At 47.1% G+C, this 22,305-nt stretch overlaps 1 protein-coding gene across 1 annotated transcript in view; it reads right to left on the bottom strand.

Moving 5' to 3' along the window:
• Positions 1–22,305, bottom strand: part of DOCK3 (dedicator of cytokinesis 3) — a 560,028-nt gene that overhangs the window by 14,389 nt on the left and 523,334 nt on the right. The window contains exons 36-47 of the mRNA XM_049640567.1: positions 20,459–20,519; positions 19,859–19,952; positions 17,410–17,558; positions 11,492–11,578; positions 10,001–10,105; positions 5,994–6,135; positions 4,794–4,960; positions 4,564–4,650; positions 3,910–4,089; positions 3,192–3,275; positions 2,953–3,069; positions 884–1,005 (exon numbers count right to left, since the gene is read on the bottom strand). Coding sequence (XP_049496524.1) covers positions 884–1,005; positions 2,953–3,069; positions 3,192–3,275; positions 3,910–4,089; positions 4,564–4,650; positions 4,794–4,960; positions 5,994–6,135; positions 10,001–10,105; positions 11,492–11,578; positions 17,410–17,558; positions 19,859–19,952; positions 20,459–20,519 — 1,395 coding nt within the window. The remainder of the gene's footprint in view (positions 1–883; positions 1,006–2,952; positions 3,070–3,191; positions 3,276–3,909; positions 4,090–4,563; positions 4,651–4,793; positions 4,961–5,993; positions 6,136–10,000; positions 10,106–11,491; positions 11,579–17,409; positions 17,559–19,858; positions 19,953–20,458; positions 20,520–22,305) is intronic.

The following is a 22,305-nucleotide window of genomic DNA, read 5'->3' as shown; positions in this document are numbered from 1 at the left end:
TGGGATTTGCTCCTAGGCTCCTAGGCCAGGGGTATCTTCCTGGTATGAGGAAGCTGTCAAAATAGCTGGCTAGGAACCATCTGTTGACTTCCTTCCACATCTGTGGTTACAGGCTCATCAAAATACCCTCCTCTATCAATAGTAGGCAGTCCTTTTCATTCATTCCTTCTTATTTATAGAGGCCCACTCTGTGCTGACTTACTACTTACATTGGAAAACAAACCCAAGTAAGGGGCTCCTCTCCCTGGCTCCTCCTCTGATCTGGCCTTCCTGCCCTGGAGGCTTGGAGTATCTTCAGTTGAGCCCAGACAGACCAGGACTCCTGAGTTCAGAGTAGGGACACCTTGATGTGCTTCCACATCACCATGTCGTTCTCTCCCTTAAACTGACTGGTGATCCTCATTCCCCTTGGGATCAAGTCCAAAGGCCTGAATGAACATGGCCCATTTAGAGCTGGAACTGGCCCCCTTCCATGCCCTGGAATCCTGCACTCCAGCCACAAGACTCTGCTGGTAGGGCTGACCAGGCTGGCTTGTTCACATCTTGAGATGCCTGCATACGTTAGTCTCTTTGTCTGGATCTTGTTCTATCACCCTCCTAACCCCATCCCATTTCTGCCTCACAAACTTCTACTTACCCTTCAAGACCTACCCCAAATGCCCCCTCCTCTATGTTCTCACAGTACCATGTACACTTCTCTCTCTCCCAGGATGACTGGATGTGACCATGGGTCCTATGGCAGGAGCTGTGTGTTTGATGTGTGCATGGGTCAGAGGGTATGTGAGTGAATACACACACCTACTATTTCAAGCTTTCTTGCTCTGACCTTTGACATCCAGACTTACCTCCATGGAGGGGACCCTCCCCAGCTCTAAGGCCGTACCTGTGCCGGTGGGTCATCTTGATGCTCTCAGGGCTCATGGGACTATGGGATGCTAGGACATTTCCCCGTGGGGTGCTGGTGCCTGAACATGCAGGACTTAGCTTGTCCAAACCTGGAAACTCCTGTTGAGAAATGAATGTCCCTTCATCAGAGTAAACAATGAATAAGTAATTAAGGGGTAAGAGGGAAGGGCTGGCTAGTGGTAAAAATGTAAAAGAAGAATGTAAAAAGAAAAAAAATCAGATACTTTTGGCAGAACTGAATTGCTGACTTCTTTTAGGCAATGGCCCCTTCATGACTAAAACACTCTCCTAACTGCACTGGAGTCTAGACCAGAGGCTGAGAGGCCTTGGGTTGATCCTACTAAGAGAACACATCTGGAATAGGCTGAAGTTGCTCTGAGTTCACAGGAGTGTGTTAAGAGGCATTCTTGGTATAGAATAAGTGGACTAAGAGCTGAGAAGCAGGAGACGAGGAGTTGATTAACAGCTGTCAGTCAGTTTACGTAAGGACTGGGGTTGGGTTTACTGGACTGCTAAATGGCCCAACTCTCAGTGTCCTGGGTTAAGTTGCCTGTGACACAGTTTATGGGGACAAACAATGTAGAATCCTGATGTGGGCCCTAAGTCCTACTGGGGATATTTCTGAGCTTGGCCTAAAGAAGCAGCAGGTTTTCCATGCCCTTCTCCCAAAACACGATGAAATGAAAAAGAAGGGTAAACTGGAGAGGACACCTCCATGTGTGTCCTGGAGACCTTGATGTATGCGGGTGAGTATTTTGTGATCTTTGCTAAAGTGACCCAACAGCCTTGCATGGCAGAGTACACCTCCTGTTCTAGTGGTCAGGCTCTAGCCTGCTTGGGTCACTTGTGGTGATGAGGAAGTTCGCACATAGCAGAGACTAACCAAGAATGAGCGGTAATAGAATACCCATTAGATTTAGTGACACTACCCAAGTTCTTCACTAAATGGATATTTTAATTTTAAAGTAGAAACACAAAAGACTTTCACTTTCTCTGCAGGTTTCACCCTGAAATACCATGGGAAAATCATTACAGAAAGGAGAAATTTCAGGCCCTATAGGCTTTCCTCTGAAAAATGTGCCCACTTCTCAAACTACAGACAAGATTCTTTTTCTCTTTTTGGAGTCCATGCTATCTACAACTGGGCAGGAATGGTTGAGACATGCACTGGGGGCCACCAGCATCAAGAATAAGGCAAGTCAACCCCAACAGGTTAGGCCACTGAGTCTGAGTGGTCCAGCCTCTCTAGGGCCAGTGATCATCCCTGAAGAGGAGCCTCTTGTCCGAGATGGCCTTGCCTAACACCAAACAGCTCTATTTTCCTTGTTGCAGATAATAAGGTTCACACCTCTTGAGATCTGGCAGCCAGACTATTTAGCAGATAGATTTCTCTTGAAACACCTGGAGTCAGCTTTATTGTTGAAAATGGGGTGAGGGCACATAAACAGGGGTTTCAAGACCACCTGGGCCCTGTTCTCTGCCAGGCAGCATTCCCTGCGAGACTGCTGAGGGGAAACTAGTCCTGGAATACAGGCTCTGCTTTTGCTTGTGTGAATCCGTCTTTGGGCCAACCCTGCTGTTGAAGCCCAAGAGCCAGGTCAGAGTCGGGAGAACTTCTGGAGCAAGAGGGCATGAAGATGGCAAGGGAAAGAGGGGAAAGAGGGAGAAGGGGAGAGAGGGCTGGCTCAAGCTATGTCTTACCTCTGTAGGTTCTTGGGATGAAAAATATCTCCAAAGAGATATCTACATGTGGATCACATAATTTAGCTCTTTTCTTCCTCATGTGAAAACCTCTCTTCACCAGCACAGTACCTTGAAAAACATTCTTTGCCCTTGAATCTGACTCCTCCTCAGGGATGGGAGTGAGTGAGGGGATCCTGGGCATCCTTCCCCTGGATAGAACACTCACCTCTGCCTCTTGCCCCTCTGTGGTGGGGACAGCTTTTCCTTCACATTCCCCCCACCCTTTCCTTTGGCTTGTTGCACAGTCTGCAGGGAATGGCATCTGGTTCTATGGCAGCAGGGGCATGACAGGGATCAGCTTACATGGTAGAGGCTGGCCCGCATCATCTGGAACTGATCAATTAGCTTCTTATGCAGAGGGCGCATCTCTGGGTGCACAAACTTCTCATGAACTGCGAGCCCAACTCCAAGGACATGGACCTATTAGGGTGACAGATAAGGCCACTCTGCAAGTCAGGGAGTGGACCTTGACAACTGCAGCCATCCTGTGGTGCATAGCTTTTCCCTCGTGGCCACTGGCCTCTAAGCCCTGTAAGACATACCTGCTCCTGCATGAGCTCCTTGAGCTGGGTGATCTTCTCTGCATCTCCTGGGTGCTTGGCAATATAATCTTTGTCAAAGAAGGCCTGAGAAAGGAAAGGCTCAATCAGGAAGACTTCCCAGGACTACCCCTTAGAGGGGACCCAGGAAGTGTAAGTCTAAGGTACCATTTGAAAGGAAGGTCCCGACTCCTCACAGATACACACACCATCTCCAGCCTGGCCTGCTTGGACCTCCTGCAATCGGAGGTGTGCTTTTTTGCATCTAAGAAGGACTGAAGGTGGTCAAATAATCTAAGCCTGGGTACTGGTCCCAGTCCCTCACAGAGCTTTGATGGTCTGGGTAGGGCAGGTAGGGCTGGTGGCCAGGGTGTAGGGCTCAGTCTCTTAGCCACCCACAACTTGCTTCTTGTGAAGGGCTGGGCTCCAGGGCTCCTCTTGGAGGCCATTTAACATCCTTCCCTAATCAGATGGATTACTCATCTGTCAGAGTTCAGAGAATAAAAAAGAAGAGACGGTCCCATAGGAGAGCCATGCCACAGAAACGAGGAGTGGTAGTGAGCCTCATGCCCGGGACCATCCTCCAGTCGGCTGAGGCACAGCTAGGGGAGGGCTAGCTGGGAAGGCTGCCCTAGAAGGCTGGGGCCTCAAGGAGAGGAGCCTGAGAACCACCTTCTCAGCAAGGCTGCCTGTTGTGGGTTTGGTCCAGGGCCCAGCTCACCTCTTGGTATCTTGCGACACCTCCATTGACAGCGGCATCGATGACGCCATTCAGGCACATGCTGAGCAGATTGATGTTGCCGTGTGCCTGTCTGTGTTGATACTGGCTAATCAGGGCCCGTAGTTCCTGGTTCTTGTTCTCAACCACTTGGATGGCATTCTCCAGAGGGCTCACCTCCACCTGAGGGCACAGGGCACAGGGCACACAATGTTGTCCCAGACATGATGACAACCCCTTCTTCATAATGATCCTGAGAACAGGGATCTAAGGCCAGTGATGCTGATTCTCACCCTTGTTCCTGTGGACTTAAGACTCCCTGACCCCTTTCAAATGTTCTCTTCTGATTTTTTGGCACTTAGAAGTATAGTAAAGAGTGAAGAACATCGGTTTTGAAGTCAGAGAGCTCTGACTTCCTGAACCTCAGAGAATAGTTTCCACATTTGTAAATTGGGAGATTAAAAATATCTGCTCCCCTGGTGTTGTCAGGATTAAAAGGGAGAAGATGTACAAAGCTTCTGACACAGGACTGGCCTGTGGCAGTCCAGGCCAGGCAGGTGGCCGAAGCTCTCTGTCTTTGGTCCTTAGAGAAAGGTCCCCAGAGCCAGGGCTGAGGGAGCAGCTGTGAAGATCAGCCCCATCCAAAACGTGTCTCACCAGTTCCCTCCTCTCCACTTCGAACCACCGAGAGATGCCAGGCAAGCTGTGGGTGAGGGTCAGTGTGGTACGCTCGATCCACAGGCTCTGTAAGGATGGCACAGACAGGGACAGGCCATTAAGCAATTTCTTCCACACCTGCCTGCTTGAGGGATGAGACAGGGACAAGATCCTGAGAAAGTGGGGCTTGCCCCTGGCCCCACTGCCCCTACTTTCCCACTGTTGTTCACCTTGAATTCATTCTCCTTGTCCTTGGGGCCTTTGTGAAAAGGCCTGTCGTACCGGAACTTCCTCACATTGTTGACACGGTAGAAGCTCTTGACGCGATCTGGGACCCTATCCATTTGCAGGACATCCACATAATCTGGAATGGGTGTCACCGCATAGATCTGCAAGTCTGGGCAGGAAGTGAAGGGGAAACCCAGACTTGCCCGAGGGATGGATCTGAATACTGACCCCTGTCATCACCCAAAGGAGAAAAGAGCCCCATAGCCCCTGTTCCCTCCTGGCAGCAGCAAGGAGCAGGACCCTTGCACAGACTCAGGCACAGTTAGATCAGATTTCCCTATCTGCACCCTCTTCCCGCTCTAGCATTGAGCCTTCTGAGCACTCAGCCAAGGTGAGATGTCAACAGCCAAGAAAGAAGGGAAAGGGGTCAGAAGAATGCAGGTGGCCACACCACAGGAGCAAGAAAGTTGCAAAGGCCTAAGCCTGCCCAATGTAGGTAAACTGTATTTACTGCAGAACAATCTTTTAATAAGAATACTATTTGGGGTCTTTGTAGAGAGATAACATGGGAGTCCACCTGTTCTCCCTCCCTGGAACAAGCTTATACAGTGGTGACTCTCATGAGGTCTCCAAGGAAGCTGTGTGAGGGGGATGAGGGGGAGGCCAGTATTTGTATCCACACTTCCAAGTACCACTAAAAACACAGGCACTCTCCATCTCCTTCCCCGTACCCTCCACACCCACTCCCAGGGCTGTACCTCAGTCCTCCTGACAAAGACTAGGGATAATAACAGATGCACACAGGAGTGGAGCAGGGGATAGAAATGGTAGTTATCCCTGTGGCAAGAGTTCTGGTGGGATCCCCAATTACCCTGTACAGTGCCTGCTTCTGGATGCCTAGGCAGGTCCTTCACAGGGCCAGGTAGGGACTTAGGTGATGGTAGCAGCCCAGCCTGAGGGATGAAGGTCCCGCAGAAGCCCTGCTTCAGGCACCCACAGCTAAGGGCATGCCATGCTTCTTCTGTACGAGGCTGCATGAGGGTCCTGCTAAGTGTGGGTTCAGTGATGAGGACATATTCTGTTCAGGACTTATGGGTAACTTAGCCTGTAAGACCAACAACATAGCATAGGGGCAGCTGACTGGGTGGGCCTCACCTCCCAGGACCCCAGCCCGCCTTCTCCCGCCAAGCATAGAAAGATACACTGGGCATCACACTGCAGGATGGCATCGTCGGGGTGGTTGGGGTGCTGCATGGCGACCGCCTGTGGGAACTCGCTGAGCATCCTCTGCTGGAAGGCCTCCAGCCTCTCGTAGTCATGGCCCCGGCACACGTATTCTTTGTTCTGCCACAAACAAGAGAGCATGCTCTATGCCTTGCCCACAGCCCCCACCTCCACATGGGTGTCAATAGCTACTTGTGTCACAAGCATGTCCTAGGAGCCCCTGTGACAGGCATGGGGCATAGCACTCAGACTCTGCCCAAAGGGAAATGATGATCCAGAAGGGAGAGGGACAGAAAAAAGGGAGACTTGCACTGTGATGTGGCAGCTGGGAGGCAGGGTACAAGTTGCAGGAAGCAAAGGAGGGAGGGCGCCTTACCCAGGAAGGGTTGAGAGGTGAAGGGTGGGATTTTAGAAAAGGCCATGCCTGAGAAGAGTCCTAAAAGGCCCACCTGGGCAGCTCTGAGGGAGGAGTGGGGAAGGGTACTCTATGTGGGCACAGTGACAACCAGGGCAGCAACAGCCTGTACAGGAAAAGGTTGTGTGTGGAGAGGTGGGAGGGTGAGGAAGATGCCTGCAAGGAATGATCTCCAGGGGTGCCACCACATAAATCTTAACAGGGGGGTGACCAAGTGCATGCTTTTGAAGGGCCACTTTGGTTAGTGGGAACAAACAGTCCAAACATTATTCAGTGTCCAGTAGGTATTCAGTAATTATTTACTATATGGGCAGTAAATTCCTTTGCAATTATGTCAGCAGAACAAATAGACATCATCCTAACTACACATTTCTTAAACCCTGTTAATACCATATTTGGTTTGGGTTAGGTCTCAGTTTTTCTTCTAGTGGGCTGCAGTAATAACAGGGCCCCCTCAACCCTGGTATGCCTCCCTCACAGCTGGTCACGAGTGAATGGAACACTTCTCCAGCCCTCTGGTGATATATGTCTGCCTGCCCAACTACCTCACTAGATCCTCTTTGACAAAGTTGCATCAGGCACTGGCAGCCCCTCCTGGCATGTCTTCAGAGGAAAAGAGAGAAGTTCCACAGGGCCAGCCATATGGTTACTGGTACAGGGATGATTATAGGCCAGGTCCTGGAGGACTTCACACCTTTTGGAACAGAATTTCTGCCCCCTTTTCACCTCTCCTCTTACTATAGAAGAACTCAGCTAAGGCTGGGCTACATGTCTGGATGAATCAGAATGGAAAAACAATACCAGAAGGGAAGTCACGGTCAGGAGGAGCAGGCTGGCCTCTCCAGTGAACAGACCAATAGTTAAAGGACAAGAGACATTTCTAAGTCCGTTGCTTGATAAGCAGAACTGACAAAGAAGATAATTGTAAAGAATTGGTCTTTTCATATCAACTCAGAAATGTACAACCCTCACCAGTATCTGTTCCTGGGTCAAATAAAGAGAAACAGAAATTCCCCCAAGAAGGGAAGGCTGGATGTTTTCCTGTCCCTGTGCAGATTAGTAGATAATCACATTTGCAAAGCAAGAGAGGCAGATGGTCCAGGGAAACCAAGCTGACAGAGCTAAAGTAATAGATGGCCTATGTGTTCAAGGAAGGTGAGGGAGTAGCCTAGCCTTCTGGGGAAGGCCCAGCAGGAGGAAGGCACATAGCGTTGACCTTGATGCTGGTTGTCAGTTTCAAGTTGAGGATACCCAGCATCCTCACATGAGACAGATCTGGCTGCTGCTGCTTTGTACTTTGTCCTTGCCATTTACCAGGCAAACAGCTACCTCTACTGGGACTTACTACATTTGCCAGAGATGAACTGAGCAGTGGAGGGAAGGGAAGGCAGCATGTGGCTAGGCCAGGCAGATCTGCATGCAGGAAACACAGCTCCTAGGGAATGCCCCTTGTGTGGAGACAGAGATGGACTGATGGGTGACATTTCCTACCACCGATTGTTATTCTTCCTCCCTTACTGGCACTGCTGAAACCACATTTGAACATTCAGACTGTCACCTGCAAGCATTATTTGGATGGCTCAGATGCAGGTTCTATGCCAGGTCTTACTTGTCAGAAAGCTCTGAGTACCCTGAGACACTGATATACCCTGTGACATAAGCATGAGTGGTGGAAGCCAGGGCAAACCACGATGGAGAACTCCTGTTTGAAGGGGAAAGAAATGAGGATACCAAGGGCCTGACTTTGTAGTATCCAAAATAATGATGTTTTAGAGTACAATCTGGTTTATGATATACAAATTGTGGGACTAAACAAGGAGAATAAAATAATAATAAAGCGTACTTTGCAAAGACAAAATGAGAAAGAAGTTACAAGGCCAGAATCATTAGTTTGTCTAAGGACTTTATAGAGATGCTTTTGGTTTCTTATTCTTGTGTAATTCCTTCTTTCTCTTCTGCTGACCTCTACTTCCATTGCTTTTGTATAATCTCTGCTGGTGGGGGCAGCAAATATGCCACTTCTGAGATGCCTGAAGTGGATGGTCCCTAGAGAGTGAACAAGTCAAGTCTGGTCCTCCTGAGGAGACCCTCTCCTCATTCACATTCTGCTGCTAGAAACATTCCTGTGGACTGGAATTGGAGCCTTCCTGCGGGTCACAATTAGGCGCAGTGTACTTGCTAGCCCTGTCAGTGTTACTAGTTCCTGCAGAAGTCAATTTTCTTTTTCACCTAGAATGATTACTGCCTAGGAAATGTGAAAGTTGACCTGCCTTACCACCTAAAATGTGGTTAGCCTGGACTCTTGCTAGCAGACTGGCTTTTTTCTTTTTTTCTTTTTTTTAAATTTTTTTTAACGTTTATTTATTTTTGAGACAGAGAGAGACAGAGCATGAACGGGGGACGGGCAGAGAGAGAGGGAGACACAGAATCTGAAACAGGCTGCAGGCTCTGAGCGGTCAGCACAGAGCCCGACGCGGGGCTTGAACTCACGGATGGTGAGATCATGACCTGAGCCAAAGTCGGACGCTTAACCAACCAAGCCACCCAGGCGCCCCTGGCTTTTTTTTTTTTTTAAAGGAGCCACTAAGCCCAACTGACCTGTGATGTGATACCAAGCTCATCATTGCTCACTGACGAAAGGAATTTTTCCAATAAGACAGGATCCCAAACATATCAAAGGGATTCTATGAACTTTCCCAGCTGCTGGTTGAGACTTGTAAACATGGAACATTAGTAAGATATTGGGACTGGGGACAGTCAGAGCTAGTGTTAGGTCCCAACTGCAGCCCAAGGACCCTTCATCAGCACAGCTTCTTTTAGGTCCCCTGAGAATGATGAATCCCTACCGGCTGTAGCCTACAAGCCCAGACTGACATTTCCTGGAGCCTCTGGCTTATGTGGAATAAAGAAGAGAATCACAACTGTTCAGCTGGTGTCAGTATGTCTATAGTCAGTCATTCCTTCTCTGTTGGTATCCCACCTCAGCCTTCCAGGTGGGAGAAATGGCTTTCACCATCCGGGGATAGAAAACTGGCTGCCAATAAAAGGCTTTCCATAGCCAGATCCCATTTGACAGCTCACAAGCTTCTCTGAAATCAACAGGTTCTCGATCCTGGCCACAGAGCATACAGTGCAGCCTGGTGTAGAGCCATCATCTTAAATGACAAAACCCAACAGGCCAGCATCCTGTTTAGGTCAGGGTTGTACTGGTGTCCTATTTGGCTAAAAATAGTCACAATGGAGAATTACAGGCATTGGAACTATAAATTGGAAGGCTTCTAGACATACCTATGGGACATTCTCAGACCCTGGTCATTTCCTGCAGGAATTTGGTTGATTTGGTAAGAAAGTCACCCTTGTATATTCTAGGTAGCTACAAAATAGTACAGCAGAGTAAAACAAAATCTAAAGTTGGGAGCCAGTCCAATCAAGTAAAACCAAAAGCTTTTTGTTGACTAGTTAGTCCTTCAAAAAGTAGTATTCAGTAGAACAGGGGAAAAGATAAAAAACAGGTTATAAATGAATTACTGTGTAAAATATAAGTTCTTGTGACTACCTGAATGGACTCACCCGAAGGAAGAAAGGAAACTTCCTGCCATAGAAGCCAACTCGAAAGAACTCAGGCTCCAGGCGTTGCTGCTCCATGATGTTGTCATAGTAGCTGGCCTCCATTTTCTGTGAACAAGAAAGGCAGCTGCCTTTAGGTTGGCCTGACTGCTACTGGTGTCCAAAGCAAGTTCTCCCAGGTCCAAGTAGACACTGTCTTTTGGAAAGACTGTGTGAGAAGTGAGCCCCTAGCCATGGTCAGCATCTCCCCAGGTTGCCTCATAATGGAAGAGGAAACCCTCCTCTTCCATCATCCTCTGATGGTAGGGTGGGGACAGCAGCCCAGTGCTCATAATGTCCTACCCAGTGGGTGGGCCCAACCTGATACAGATCCAGGCTTCCTGAACTTTCAGGGGGCACAGGTTTAACATGAATTTTTTTTTGCCCAGGGATTTCTGGTTTTGACTGATACTCATTACACCAAATGACTTCTAGCTCATGTTAGTTAATTGGTGGCAAACAGCTATTCTCAGCACCATTTTCCATCAGTCTAACTGCACTGCTCTTGCTCATCTATCATCGGACTAAAGATGCTAATAATCACAGTGAAAAAGTCTCAGTTGCCAGCAACACTGGTACTGGTTCCAATTTAGGAGATTTTAAACTTTGAAAGTTGAACCAATATCTATGATTTCTGGCATTACCAACATCAGTAAGTTTCTTAGTATTGGCTGACCTGGCTTCACATTCAGAAAAACTCACTGAATTTTGACTGGGAAGATAGTTGTAACACACTAAATCAAGCCAGCTTGCTGAGGAGCAGTGGCCTCCAAAGACCAGTCAAGAAGCTACTTCTAGAGAACTACATCTATTACAAAGATCCAAATATCCATTTGGATCAGGGAACGTGGCACAGCTGGCCATGCTGCAGAGGGTGCAGGAGGAGGGTAAGCTGACACTGCTGGCTTCTCTTTGCTATTGAAGTTTGTAGCTGTTATGGCTCAGAATCCAGCACCAGCAGCCAGGAAAATCTGGTGGAGACCTTCAAAGTCCATGGGACATTTCACTTAATTTTTGAATATTTTGCATCAAAGAAGGGAATAAGAACAAGGTGTTTGAAAGTGACCACAAGCCAAAGCAGGGAAAGATCTTATAAAGTTTTCATATGAAACATCCCTGAGCAAAATCATTTTAGGTGAAGCTTCTTTGTGAAGGTGAGCTGCCATCTCTTCCGTGAACTCCCCCTTCTTATCCTGCATATGCTGCTTCTCCCTTCCCCCAGCACCAGTGGCCCTTGGGGTCTGGATCATATAATCATTTGTCAGGTGTGTGTTTTAGTTCCCCAGTCAGACTGCAAATATCTCAAGGGTAGGAACCTTGGCCTCTGCTTCTCCTGTACATCCACAGCACTAAAGCAAGGGCTAGACCTGCAGTGAATGCTCACTCAGAAACGGATGCCAGGACAATGCTAGTACCTCCAGTCAGGGTTGGGTTGGGGGAAGAGACAAAGCTCACCCGAATCCAGCTGAGGCTCTGATAATCGTAGAGGCTCTCGTATTGACATGCCAGCTCCCTGCACAGTGGGATTCCAAACTCCCAGCTCTGTGTTGGAAATAGGAACAAGGCTTCAGCACCTCAGACATCCTCAGAATGGCCTAGACTCATCAAATACATTAGAGGGCACAACCAAAGGCCCCCTGCAACTCATCTGTCACAAAGAACATCTGCTCAAGATGAGTCTGTGGAGCACAACACACAGTGCTCAGGCTTTCTAGCTCAAGGTTGTCGCTTTTAGGTTTCTCCTCAAATGTCTCTATCTCCAAAAGGCCATTTCCTGACCACCTCATCAAGGACAGGAACTTCCCCAGCCATTGTCTGTTTCAGTACTCCCAAGTTATCTTTAAAGGTATTTACTTTTTTGTTATATTAATCTCAATAGATGATAAACTACATGAGGGCAGGAACCCTGTTTATTTACTTTACCCTCAGAGCCTAGACCAGTGCCAGGCATGAGCAGATAATAAAGATTTATTTAGTAAGTTAATGAAGGAAGCAATGACTTTTGCTTTTATTTAAATTCCAGTTAGTTAACATACAATGTAATATTAGATTCTGGTGTACAATATAGTGATTCCATGCTTCCATATAACACCCAGTGCTCATCACAGCAAGTGCACTCCTTAATCCCCATCACCTATTTCACCCATCTCCCCACCCACCTCCCCTCTGGTACCATCCGTTTGTTCTCTATAGTTAAGAGTTTGTTTCTTGGTTTGTCTTTTTCCCTTTGCCTGTTTGTTTTGTTTTTTAAATTCCACGTATGAGTGAGATCATATGATATTTGTCTTTCTCTGACTTATTTTGCTTAGCATAATACTCTCTAACTCTGTGTTGTCGCAAATGGCAAGATTTCACTTTTTTATGGCTAATATTCCATTGTATATATATATACCACCTCTTCTTTATCCATTCATCTGTCAATGGACACCTGGGCAGAAACAATGACTTAAATTTTTTCTTAAATGTTTATTTATTATTGGGAAAGAGAGAGACAGAGTGTGAGTGAGGGAGGGACAGAAAGGGAGACACAGAATCTGAAGCAGGCTCTAGGCTCTGAGCTGTCTGCACAGAGCCCGATGTGGGGCCCGAACCCACAAACCATGAAATCATGATCTGAGACAAAGTCAGATGCTTAACCGACTGTGCCACACAGGAACTCCAGAAACAATGAGTTTTGAATTAAGATCACTGAAGCTCAGAAACAATTAAAAAAAACAAGCAGAAAGTGGTTACCTAAGGACTTAGTAGTAGGCCTGACAACTTCCTTTATAGAAATATTCAAATCTCAAAGAAGGTTTCAGATGATCCTTGCCTAGTGAGGTCCCAGGCTGTCTCTGTGGTGTGGCCCCTGTTACAGTTACAGGCCCATATAACAGGTGCCTGTGGAGGGCTTAAGGGGTCTTCACTAAAGGCTAGTACTGCCCATTTCCCCTGCTTTTTATATAGTGCTTTCTTTTGTTAGACTGGGAATCACTGGTTTACTTGATATTTCAGCCAGGCTCTTCTTGCCAACTTCTAAATGCTAATTAAAAAATTTTTATTATAGGACATTTTAAGCATATAGAAAAAGAGACGAATGAACCCCTAGGTACTCATCACCCAGCCTCAACAATGACTAGTTGTCATTGGCAACTCATTGCCAGTCTTGTATCATTCATACCCCAACCACTTACTGCCCCCCAGAGTTTTTGAAGCAAATCTCAGACATCGTATAATTTCACCTAGTCATATTTCAACATGAATGTTTTAATAGTAAGAACTATATTTTTAAAAAATACTATTTGAAATAGCATCAAGGAGAAGGACAACGCTATGTCATCTGGGACTGTGTTTCTCAAAAAGAGCAGATTATTTCTATCCTTTGAAAGAATTAATGTCATATGGATTGAAACCACAGGGCCAATTAAAAATATTGAAACAAACCAAAGGGAATTTTTAAATAGACCCTGGCTCCCTGAGCCAATACAATGCCTCTGCCCCAGTGAGCTAGGAAACCTTTTATACCCCCATATTATACCCCTTTTGAGGGGCACATGTCAGCTCCCCTTCCGGCTCCAAGTGCTACTTGGGCAGGTTTTAGCCAAGGATCCTCAATAGGGTCTGCCTGGCAGGCAGCTCCATGGGGGCCGGCTAAGCAGCTGAGCTGTGCACAGACCTGTGGCCAGCTTGCCAAGAGCGCCCCATGGGGAACTGCTCATTTAGGTGATAAGGGCCCCACGTAGGGCTAATGGCACTCAGCCAGTTAGCAGCCTGTAGTTCCCAGTAAAGCAGGTCTTCTTCCCTACCGGGATTAATGTTCATCTGCCTTGCTGGCATCTCTGCCTGATTTGTGTAATTTGCCCTCCTGCTCCAAGCCCTCCTCCCACCCACCCTCAATTATCTTTAGAGTGAGCCAGGACCAAGAGTTTTAAGACATTCTGTCAGCCTTAAGGGATTGTGCTGGAACTCTGGTGGGTCTGGGGGCTTTGAGAGCTGCCTCTGATCACAGGTGAGGAATGTGTTGCTGGTACAGTGCATCCCTGGTTAAATTTTTTCTCTTGGTTTCGTGCCTTCTGGCAGGAGGCAAATCCAACTCCAAAACTTCTTACCAATGTCTGAAATCCAATTATTTCTACCAGCTCTGGCAAGATGGGTGCTTTTACACATCCTTGTGGCCCCTTTGACAGGGATGACCCAAAAGCTACACTCACTTAGGGCTCATTCTAATCAAAGTGAAAAGGAAGGCAAAGGCCCAGGACTCAGACTGGTGGTCTTTGTACTTCTTTTTTTTTTTTTTTTAATTTTTTTTTTAATGTTTATTTATTTTTTGAGACAGAGAGAGAGCATGAACGGGGGAGGGTCAGAGAGGGAGACACAGAATCTGAAACAGGCTCCAGGCTCTGAGCAGTCAGCACAGAACCTGACGCGGGGCTTGAACTCACGGACCACAAGATCATGACCTGAGCCGAAGTCGGACGCTTAAGCGACTGAGCCACCCAGGCGCCCCTGTACTTCTGTTTACACACAACATATTAGAAGCAACGGATTCATCATTTCTTCAGAGGAGTGTGGGCAATAGCAACTCTCAGTCAGGAGAGCCCAAGCCCAGCCCCACAGAGAAGGCTGCTCTAGTCTTAATGGTCTGTATGCCAGATAAGCAGGTGTCAGAGCCCTCTGCTAGCTTTCCTTCCTGTCTGCTCCCTCTGCCCTGCGATGGAGGACCAACTCTCATTTTTGAGCCTCTCCTTCCTTCTTTTCAACTTTACTTCTTTCCTTTCTCCTTGTCTGGCCTGGGAGTGCTGACCCTCTGTGGACTGGAACTCAGTCCAGCTTGGGGCAGGCTCCAGGCTCTCATCACTGAAGAGAATGGCCCAGGGTTAGAGTATGGCCATGAGTTGAACTTCTGACTCAGTCCTTCTGGGTGCTCAGGAAATAAACACAGGACCAAAGGAAGTCAGGTTATCTGTATAAAGCATATAACAGAGAGGCTGGGAGAGTGTGGAAGAAAAGTAGAGGGCCTGGCTTGTGAGGCAGGGTGTGCTGGGAATGCTGAGGGCTATAACCCCTTTACCTGCCCATCCCTAGAGTCTTCTTTTTTGCCCTCCTCCTGCTGTCAAGGCAGCTTTTCTCTGGACACCAAGAACCCTACAGGAACACTTTTTCTGCAGCAGCCTGATTTTGCTTTTCTGGAGCCAATAGTAATAGTAATAATGATAATAATAATAATAACTTGAATGCTTTAAAGAGCTGGTTAGCCCTATCCACTGGTTCTACGGGGGTACTGAGGCACAGAAACACAGAAGTTGGACCCTCTATATTAACTCAAGAATGTGATAAATATCTCTTTGAGGATGAGCTTATGAAAGGGCTCTGCACTCAGCACAGAACTTGCTCCTCCAGAAATTCACAGAAAAAACAGGGTTACTAGAATGAGTGCGAAATCCTCAAGAAGGTGGCCTACGGAGCCTTCCAGTCCTTCCCCCAAATCTGTTCATCTATGATACTCAAGCAGGTTTTGCATTTCATTCTTTCATCCATACTAAGCTTTAAACCTGCTTTTCTAAACACTACTGTAGTGTTTAGTGAAGAGGGGAATGATTAATGCTCCCATGTCCCACTGGTAGGCTCTGTCAGAACAAGACAACTCTCCACTGTGTACTCTGTGCCCATGGAAAGCAAAGAGAACTAATACACTAAAAGCACTTATGCACACTCACACCATGATCATTCCACTCCTGAGCTGGCAGGGCTTGCTGGGGATGTGGGTAGATGACAGTTCCAGGTGGGCTGGGTGCCAGAAAGGCAGGCTTGAAAGTATAGTGGTGTGGGGCTTTAAGTCCAGCCCTGGACCAGCAACAAGAGGAGGCTTTGGGCTGGCACTATGGATCAGTCATACGTGGCTGCCCGAATGCTGAGCATGGGCTCCCTTTCCAGGCTAGGTTACACAAGAGCTCCTGAGATTCTGGAAAGGTTCCTGCATGGGTGAATGCTTTTGACAAAGATGTTTCCTATGTTATATAAAACTGATGAATGTTTTCTGATTTATGAGCAAAAGCCATTAATGTTTAAATCTTTCTTTTTTATGATGAATAAATACATTAAAAAAACCCAATTTCCTAAATGGGTAAGGGGTATTAAGGAATCTATTCCTGAAATCATTGTTTCGCTATATGATAACTAATTTGGATGTAAATTTTAAAAAATAAAAAATAAAATTAAAAAGTAAAATAAAATAAAATAAAATAATTTTTTAAATGTTTATTTATGAGAAGGAGAGAGAGAGACACAGAGCATGAGAGGGGAAGGGGCAGAGAGAGAGGGAGACACAGAATCTGAAGCAAGCTCCAGGCTCTGAGCTGTCAGCACAGAGCCCAACGTGGGGCTTGAACTCACGAACTGTGAGATCATGACCTAAGCTGAAGTTGGACACTTAACCAACTGAACCACCCAGGCGCTCCTTAAATTCAGCCTTTAAAAAAATTGTTTAACATTTATTCATTTTTGAGAGACAGAGAGAGACAGAGTGCGAGCAGGGGAAGGGCAGAGAGAGAGGGAGACACAGAATCTAAACCAGGCTCCAGGCTCCTAGCTGTCAGTACAGAGCCTGATGTGGGACATGAACCCATGAACTGTGAGATCATGACCTGAACCGAAGTCAGATGCTTAACCAACTGAGCCACCCAGGCACCCCAAATTCAGGTTTTTAAAGCAATGATCAAAGCTGAATAATGAGCAAACAGCATCAACAAGTCACACAACCCCAGCCTTTTCAGTGTATGGGCCACAACCAACTGTAGGTGGTCAGAAAGCCCCATAAGGAGCCTGCTGAGAGATAGAAGCAGGATGGCTGGGAAGCACCAAGGAGGCCTAAACCAATGCTGACACTGCCTGCCAATCCTACAGATTCAAGCCTGATGGGGAAGAATCCCGATGATAGAAGTCTAGTCTGTGCTGTGATGAAGGGAAATCCAAGATAAATACATGTACTAGTAAGAGGCAGGACAGGCCTCCTTTGACTAAGGTTAAAATCCGTTCGTTTTTATAGCTCATATGTTCTATGGCAGATTAGAAAATCAACATTAATTCTCTATGTAATCTAATAAATGTAAGGGGAGGGGCAGAAGCCCCTGCTATAGGAACATCAGCATTTATAGACGTGCAAGGGTGCTCTGTGGGGCTGTCTCATACCCTCAATCTGGAATTGGTTTCCAAACCACAGAATTAAACTGTTACATATTTTTTTCCCCAGAGAAAATCATGCTGCCTCCAAAGCTGATGCACATACGTGGACATCCACCCACTTATCGCCCCCACACCACCCTCTGCAGCATGCCTAGATGGCATGCATTATTGTAGAACCCAAAGAGCTGAACAGCTTGCCTAATGACACCTACCTTGCCTTTGTTGAAGTAGTGGATGATCTTGCGGCACAGTCCCTCTTTCCGCTGCCACTCTGTCTGGGATGGGTAGTGGAGGAATTCCCGAAGTGGCCGTTCTTCCCACTGCAGCAGCTCACAGTAGAGGAGCAGAGTGAATGCGGCCTCTGTGGGGAACAGGCAATATGGAGATCCAGGGACTTCTCCTCAGGGGTCCAGGGGGAGTCTGGTGCCAGGGGACTAGCCCAAGCACTCTGCTAGGATAGGGCATGTGCAGCCCAGGTCAGGGAAACTGGATACCAAAGGTTACATAGAGGGGCTGCCCAGCCAGCCAATAACCTTTGCCCATAGCATTAAGGAGTCAAAGATCCTGGTAGACAACTTCCTCTCATAGCCTAATTATCGATACTGGGCTCCAGATGAAGTATGACCGAGCTACCTGAGAATTTGTGCACAAGTTACCTTGCTTTGGGAGACACAGACATGTCAGAGACAATTCTTGGGTTCCTTTTTAGTCAATGTATTACAGCTTCCTTTCCAACCTTCTCAGAACTGGCTCTTGCAGGAGGGCACTGATCAAGTCTTCTCTCAGCCCTCCCTAAGCCAGCCCCAGTGCCTACAGTAACATTTTCTGACCTTAGCATGGCCTTCGTCTCTACTGTTTCTACAAGGACCAGAGAGACGTGTAAATGGTGGTAAGTGTGTGATGGGCCTGTAGCCAGAAGCTCCATTCCTGGAGGAGCTCAAAGTTGATGCTGAACTCAGGGCAGAGGCCTAGTGACACTTTACCCTACATGTGGAACTGTTCAAGAAAGTTATATAAAACAAGAACAACTAAATACTGTGGCCCTAAATTCTAAGGCATGAGTCACACTTAATTACAGCCACTGATCAGGGTCCTTATTATACAGTCTGCTCTTTCCTGTTCTATTTGGTCATTTTTGGTGGGCATCTCCTAGTGGTAAGGTAATTAGCTCTAGCTTTTGTCTGGCCTTCAAGGCCCTACTCAAGTCCGCTACCAATAACTGTGAAGAATCTCATTTCTAACTATTCCGTGACCCACTTCCAGTTTTAGCCAAACACACCTGCCTGCAGCCACTCCCCAGGCTCTTCCTCATCCTTATCCTTGCCTCTCTGCCTGTGCTCTGGTTACTGGACCTTCCTGCCCAGGGATGCACATGCTTCCTTACTGGATCCAGATGGGAAGTCTTTTATTTCTGGGGAACAAGCTCCTGAGGCACTCAAGGGCTCCCTTTGGAATTTAGGAAACCAGGTGAAATTTTTTTCTTTTCTGATCATATCCTTTTCAGATGTTATTCCTGAGGCCGCCAGAGACAAGGCTTAGCACCCTCTCTTTCTGTCCAAATCCCTGACCCCACCTCTCAGTCATGGCCCAGACCTCTAGGAATTTAGTAAATGCCTCTATATTATATGGAATTTATCAAAGTCTATTGTCTTCTCAGAGGCTTGCTGCAATCATGGGTGGAAGTAGACGGAGAGAATGGCAGATTCAGTCTAGTCATTTCAGATTTAATTCTTGTTAACTTATGTGGTCAGAAAAGGTGGAATCTATGCCAAACAATCCCTTACATCTAGAAATAAGGAAGGAGGGTTCTGTGTTTCTACAAACCCATCTAATTCTAGTAATGTTTGTGGATAAGAATAGCTTGAATTTCATGGTTTGTCACACAAATTCAAGTCCTATGGCTCAAGAGCTAGGATGTAGTGGCTGGCCACCACAGTGAAGAAGGTGGCTATTTTGGGGAAGCTATGGCACCAGGTGATCAGTCAGGAGATACATGCATGCACATACCCTCCTGACTGAGTGGTACTCAGTAAACAGTGTGACAGGCAGGCTGAAATGCTTTTAAATTTGTTCTATTAGAAAGGGCCTTAGTAATAAATTGTAGAAAGGGGCCCTATATGGTCCGTCAGAAAGCCAGATGAACACTCTCAATACTTTCTATTGGAAAATCAAAGTGGGGCTGCTGTGCATTTTGCGGGGAAGAGCCTAGACTGCAAAGCAGTTCTGCTAGCAAGTTCAGAAGTTAGGCAGATATTTCAGTGTTATGGCCTCATGTAGCTCTGGCTGTGAAGGTTTTCAAGGTCAAGAAGGCTCTGCTCTTAGAGAGGGACAGTGAGCTCAGGATGCTCTGAACCTAGTGCATGAGAATTTGGAGGTTACCCTTGAGGCCTCAGAGGGGATGGACAGGAGGCAAGGAGAGAGCAGAACAGCCTCAGACAGCAGAGGACATGGCATGAAGGCACAAGTGGAATTTATGCCTGCTTTCTTTCTGCCATATGTGACAAAGGATTTGAGGGAAAGAATGAAGTGAGGGGGCAACATAAGCCCCAACACTCCGCTAAGATCTGTCAGGCACCAGCTCAGAGCCTTTCTCTGCTAGCTGTGCACACCTGTCCAGTCTGTCCTCACAGGGAGACATGGTTGGGTCCCCCTTCTACTCACCTGTGTAGTTTTCAGCCTGCAAATGCATGTCACAAAGCTTATGGATATAGCGGATATACATCTCTTCTTTGTTTATCTCAGATTTGTAAAAGTTCTGTGAGAGAGAAAAGGAAATACGCATAAAGATGAGAGAGGTTTCCACCTGTGGAGGCCATACCTGAGCTCCAGGCAGCTGGCCAAAGCCCTGGGTGTACTGGACAGGAGGAGGGCAGGCCATGGGCACAGACAGCACCAGCAATAGAAAGGATCAGCCAGAAGGCACAACTGCTCCCCAGGTATGGTGGAACGAATGGCAGATCTGCGGGAGTCCAAATATTGAGAAAGAGGAGGAGTGCCAAGGCAGACTGGGAATTAGGGTATTTCAGGGTTGACTGGACCTTGTTAAGAGGCCAAGGGTAGAGTTCTGTCCAAGGAGAACATTCCTTTCTCAAGTGAAAATGTGACTGGTGAGGTGCAGGTCTCTGAGATATTAGGGACAGAGCTGATATCCTGACTCAAGTCCTTAGGCTTGCAGCCACAGTAGAATGGCCAAGCCTGTCACAGTGCAGGCCAGAAGCTATTCCGCTGGGCAGATAGGAGGAGGGGCCCATGTCTTCTCACCATCAGGTTAACAGTGCAGCCAATCTTCTTATTCTCTGTTTCCTCTCCTTTCATGCAGTCCCTGGAAAGGAAAGCACAGATGAATGTCCCATGGCATGAAGTGGTGGCTCTGGAACAATGCATAGAACTGCAGTGTCACAGAGGCATTAGTATAACTAAACCCTAAATTAAGATGCTCTCCAACAGAAAATGCTTCCACAGGTGGGGGCTATACAGTGAGCTCCCTCTGAGGTTTGGACCCACTCCTAGGGTTCAGAGATCTCTGTTCAACTGAACCTCTCATTCTGGTGGCAGACTGTAGAGCCCAGATGGTACATTAGGGTAGTACCAATATCCTCAGCACAGAAGAGTGTATCAGTAAAGATAAACGTCAAATCCTCAAGTCCCCAGAAGGAGAGGCACAGAGCTTTTCTTACAGGGAAAGTTTCATTTTGTAGGTCAGCGTTCAACAGAAGCCAATATGCTCCACTCCAGAGACCTAGCTTCAAGACCCTGTGGTTACAGCAACCGTGGCATGGCCACCATGTTAACCATCTTACTGGCTTTTCTCCCTATGGTTTCCTTCCTGTGTACTAAGTAGAAGCAGCAGGTTTAAAGTTTCTTTCTGATTTAGGGGTAGCTTCACCCAGGGCTGAGTTACATTCATGCTGATCAGAGCAGGGTTGGGTGTAAGAGGGGTCAAGGCTGGTCTATGAGACACAGAACAACAGGAACACTGAGAATGGATCCTTCCCTAGGGAGAGAGGAGGACTGGTCAAAACCAAGCTCCTCTGGAAGTAGCAGAGGCTTGGCACAAGGAGACAAAGGAGAAGGAGAACCAGAATGGTGAATCTCGCCAGAAGCCTCCTCTACACACAGCCAGCCAGAGTTCCATCTGTTTGCTGTGTCTCCTTCTATGGCACTCTACAGTGCCCTGGCATATAGATACAGTTCCTTGTGTAGCTGTGTGTTAGGGAAAGGCAGCATAAGTGGGTTTATGGACCACTAAGATCAGGTGGAGAGAGTATCTTGACTTTGCTCTACTAACAGGCATGGGGCCCAGTGAGAAACATCACAGTTGGGAGTCAGGAGCCTTAGTCCAAGTCACTGAACCTCTGGGTGATAATGTGACAAAGTTAGTTATTCCCGCCTTCCCAGCTGCAATCCAGCTCACAAAGGGATAACTTCTTTGAAAGAAAGGAATACTGAAAAATCCACACAACTCTCATGATATTCTGCAAAGCCAAGTGTCCTCCCTTCTATGGAGGGCTACTATCAGAAGTGGCAGCTCTGTGGGATTTGAAACCAAGGTCGTCCTCCTTTTTTGGTTCCCTAACTGCCATATGGCATTTGGTTCCTCTGTAGTCAGACATGGGGGTCCTTAACAGGCTACTGCAGAACCTTTTAGTGCTAGTAGGGACAGGAAAGTGCTGTGACTTTTTAAGAGGTGGACCAGATGGCCAACTAGTTAGTTACAAGCAACATAGAAAGTGGCAGGAAGCATCTGTCTCTCCAATAAGTTGGCGGATAGAGAGTAGTGAGGTCTCAACTAGCTACTTTGGCATTTAATGTTTTTTTTGTTTTTGTTTGTTTTGTTTTTTCTAGAAAGCATCTGAAACACTTACCAGGCATCACCTTCTGTTTGGCTATAACTAGAACTTCATTGCCAAGTCAATTAAACAGGAAAGTATTGTCCTCAACCCTGTGATAGCAGGGGCATTCCCTACACCTTTGTGCTCTATGACCACCTCTCCCATGTACTGCCAGCAGCTGCCTCTTCTCTTCTGTGTGGCTGTGCATCACTTCTGTGTGGCTACTCAACATAGAGGACACCTTTTAAAGCCTCTGACTTGGGTGCAGCCATTGCT

Source organism: Panthera uncia, chromosome A2 (assembly GCF_023721935.1).
Source record: "Panthera uncia isolate 11264 chromosome A2, Puncia_PCG_1.0, whole genome shotgun sequence".
Classification (NCBI taxonomy): Eukaryota; Metazoa; Chordata; class Mammalia; order Carnivora; family Felidae; genus Panthera; species Panthera uncia.
The sequence above is the reverse complement of the archived record's forward strand: the minus strand, read 5'-3'. Positions and strand labels throughout refer to the sequence as shown.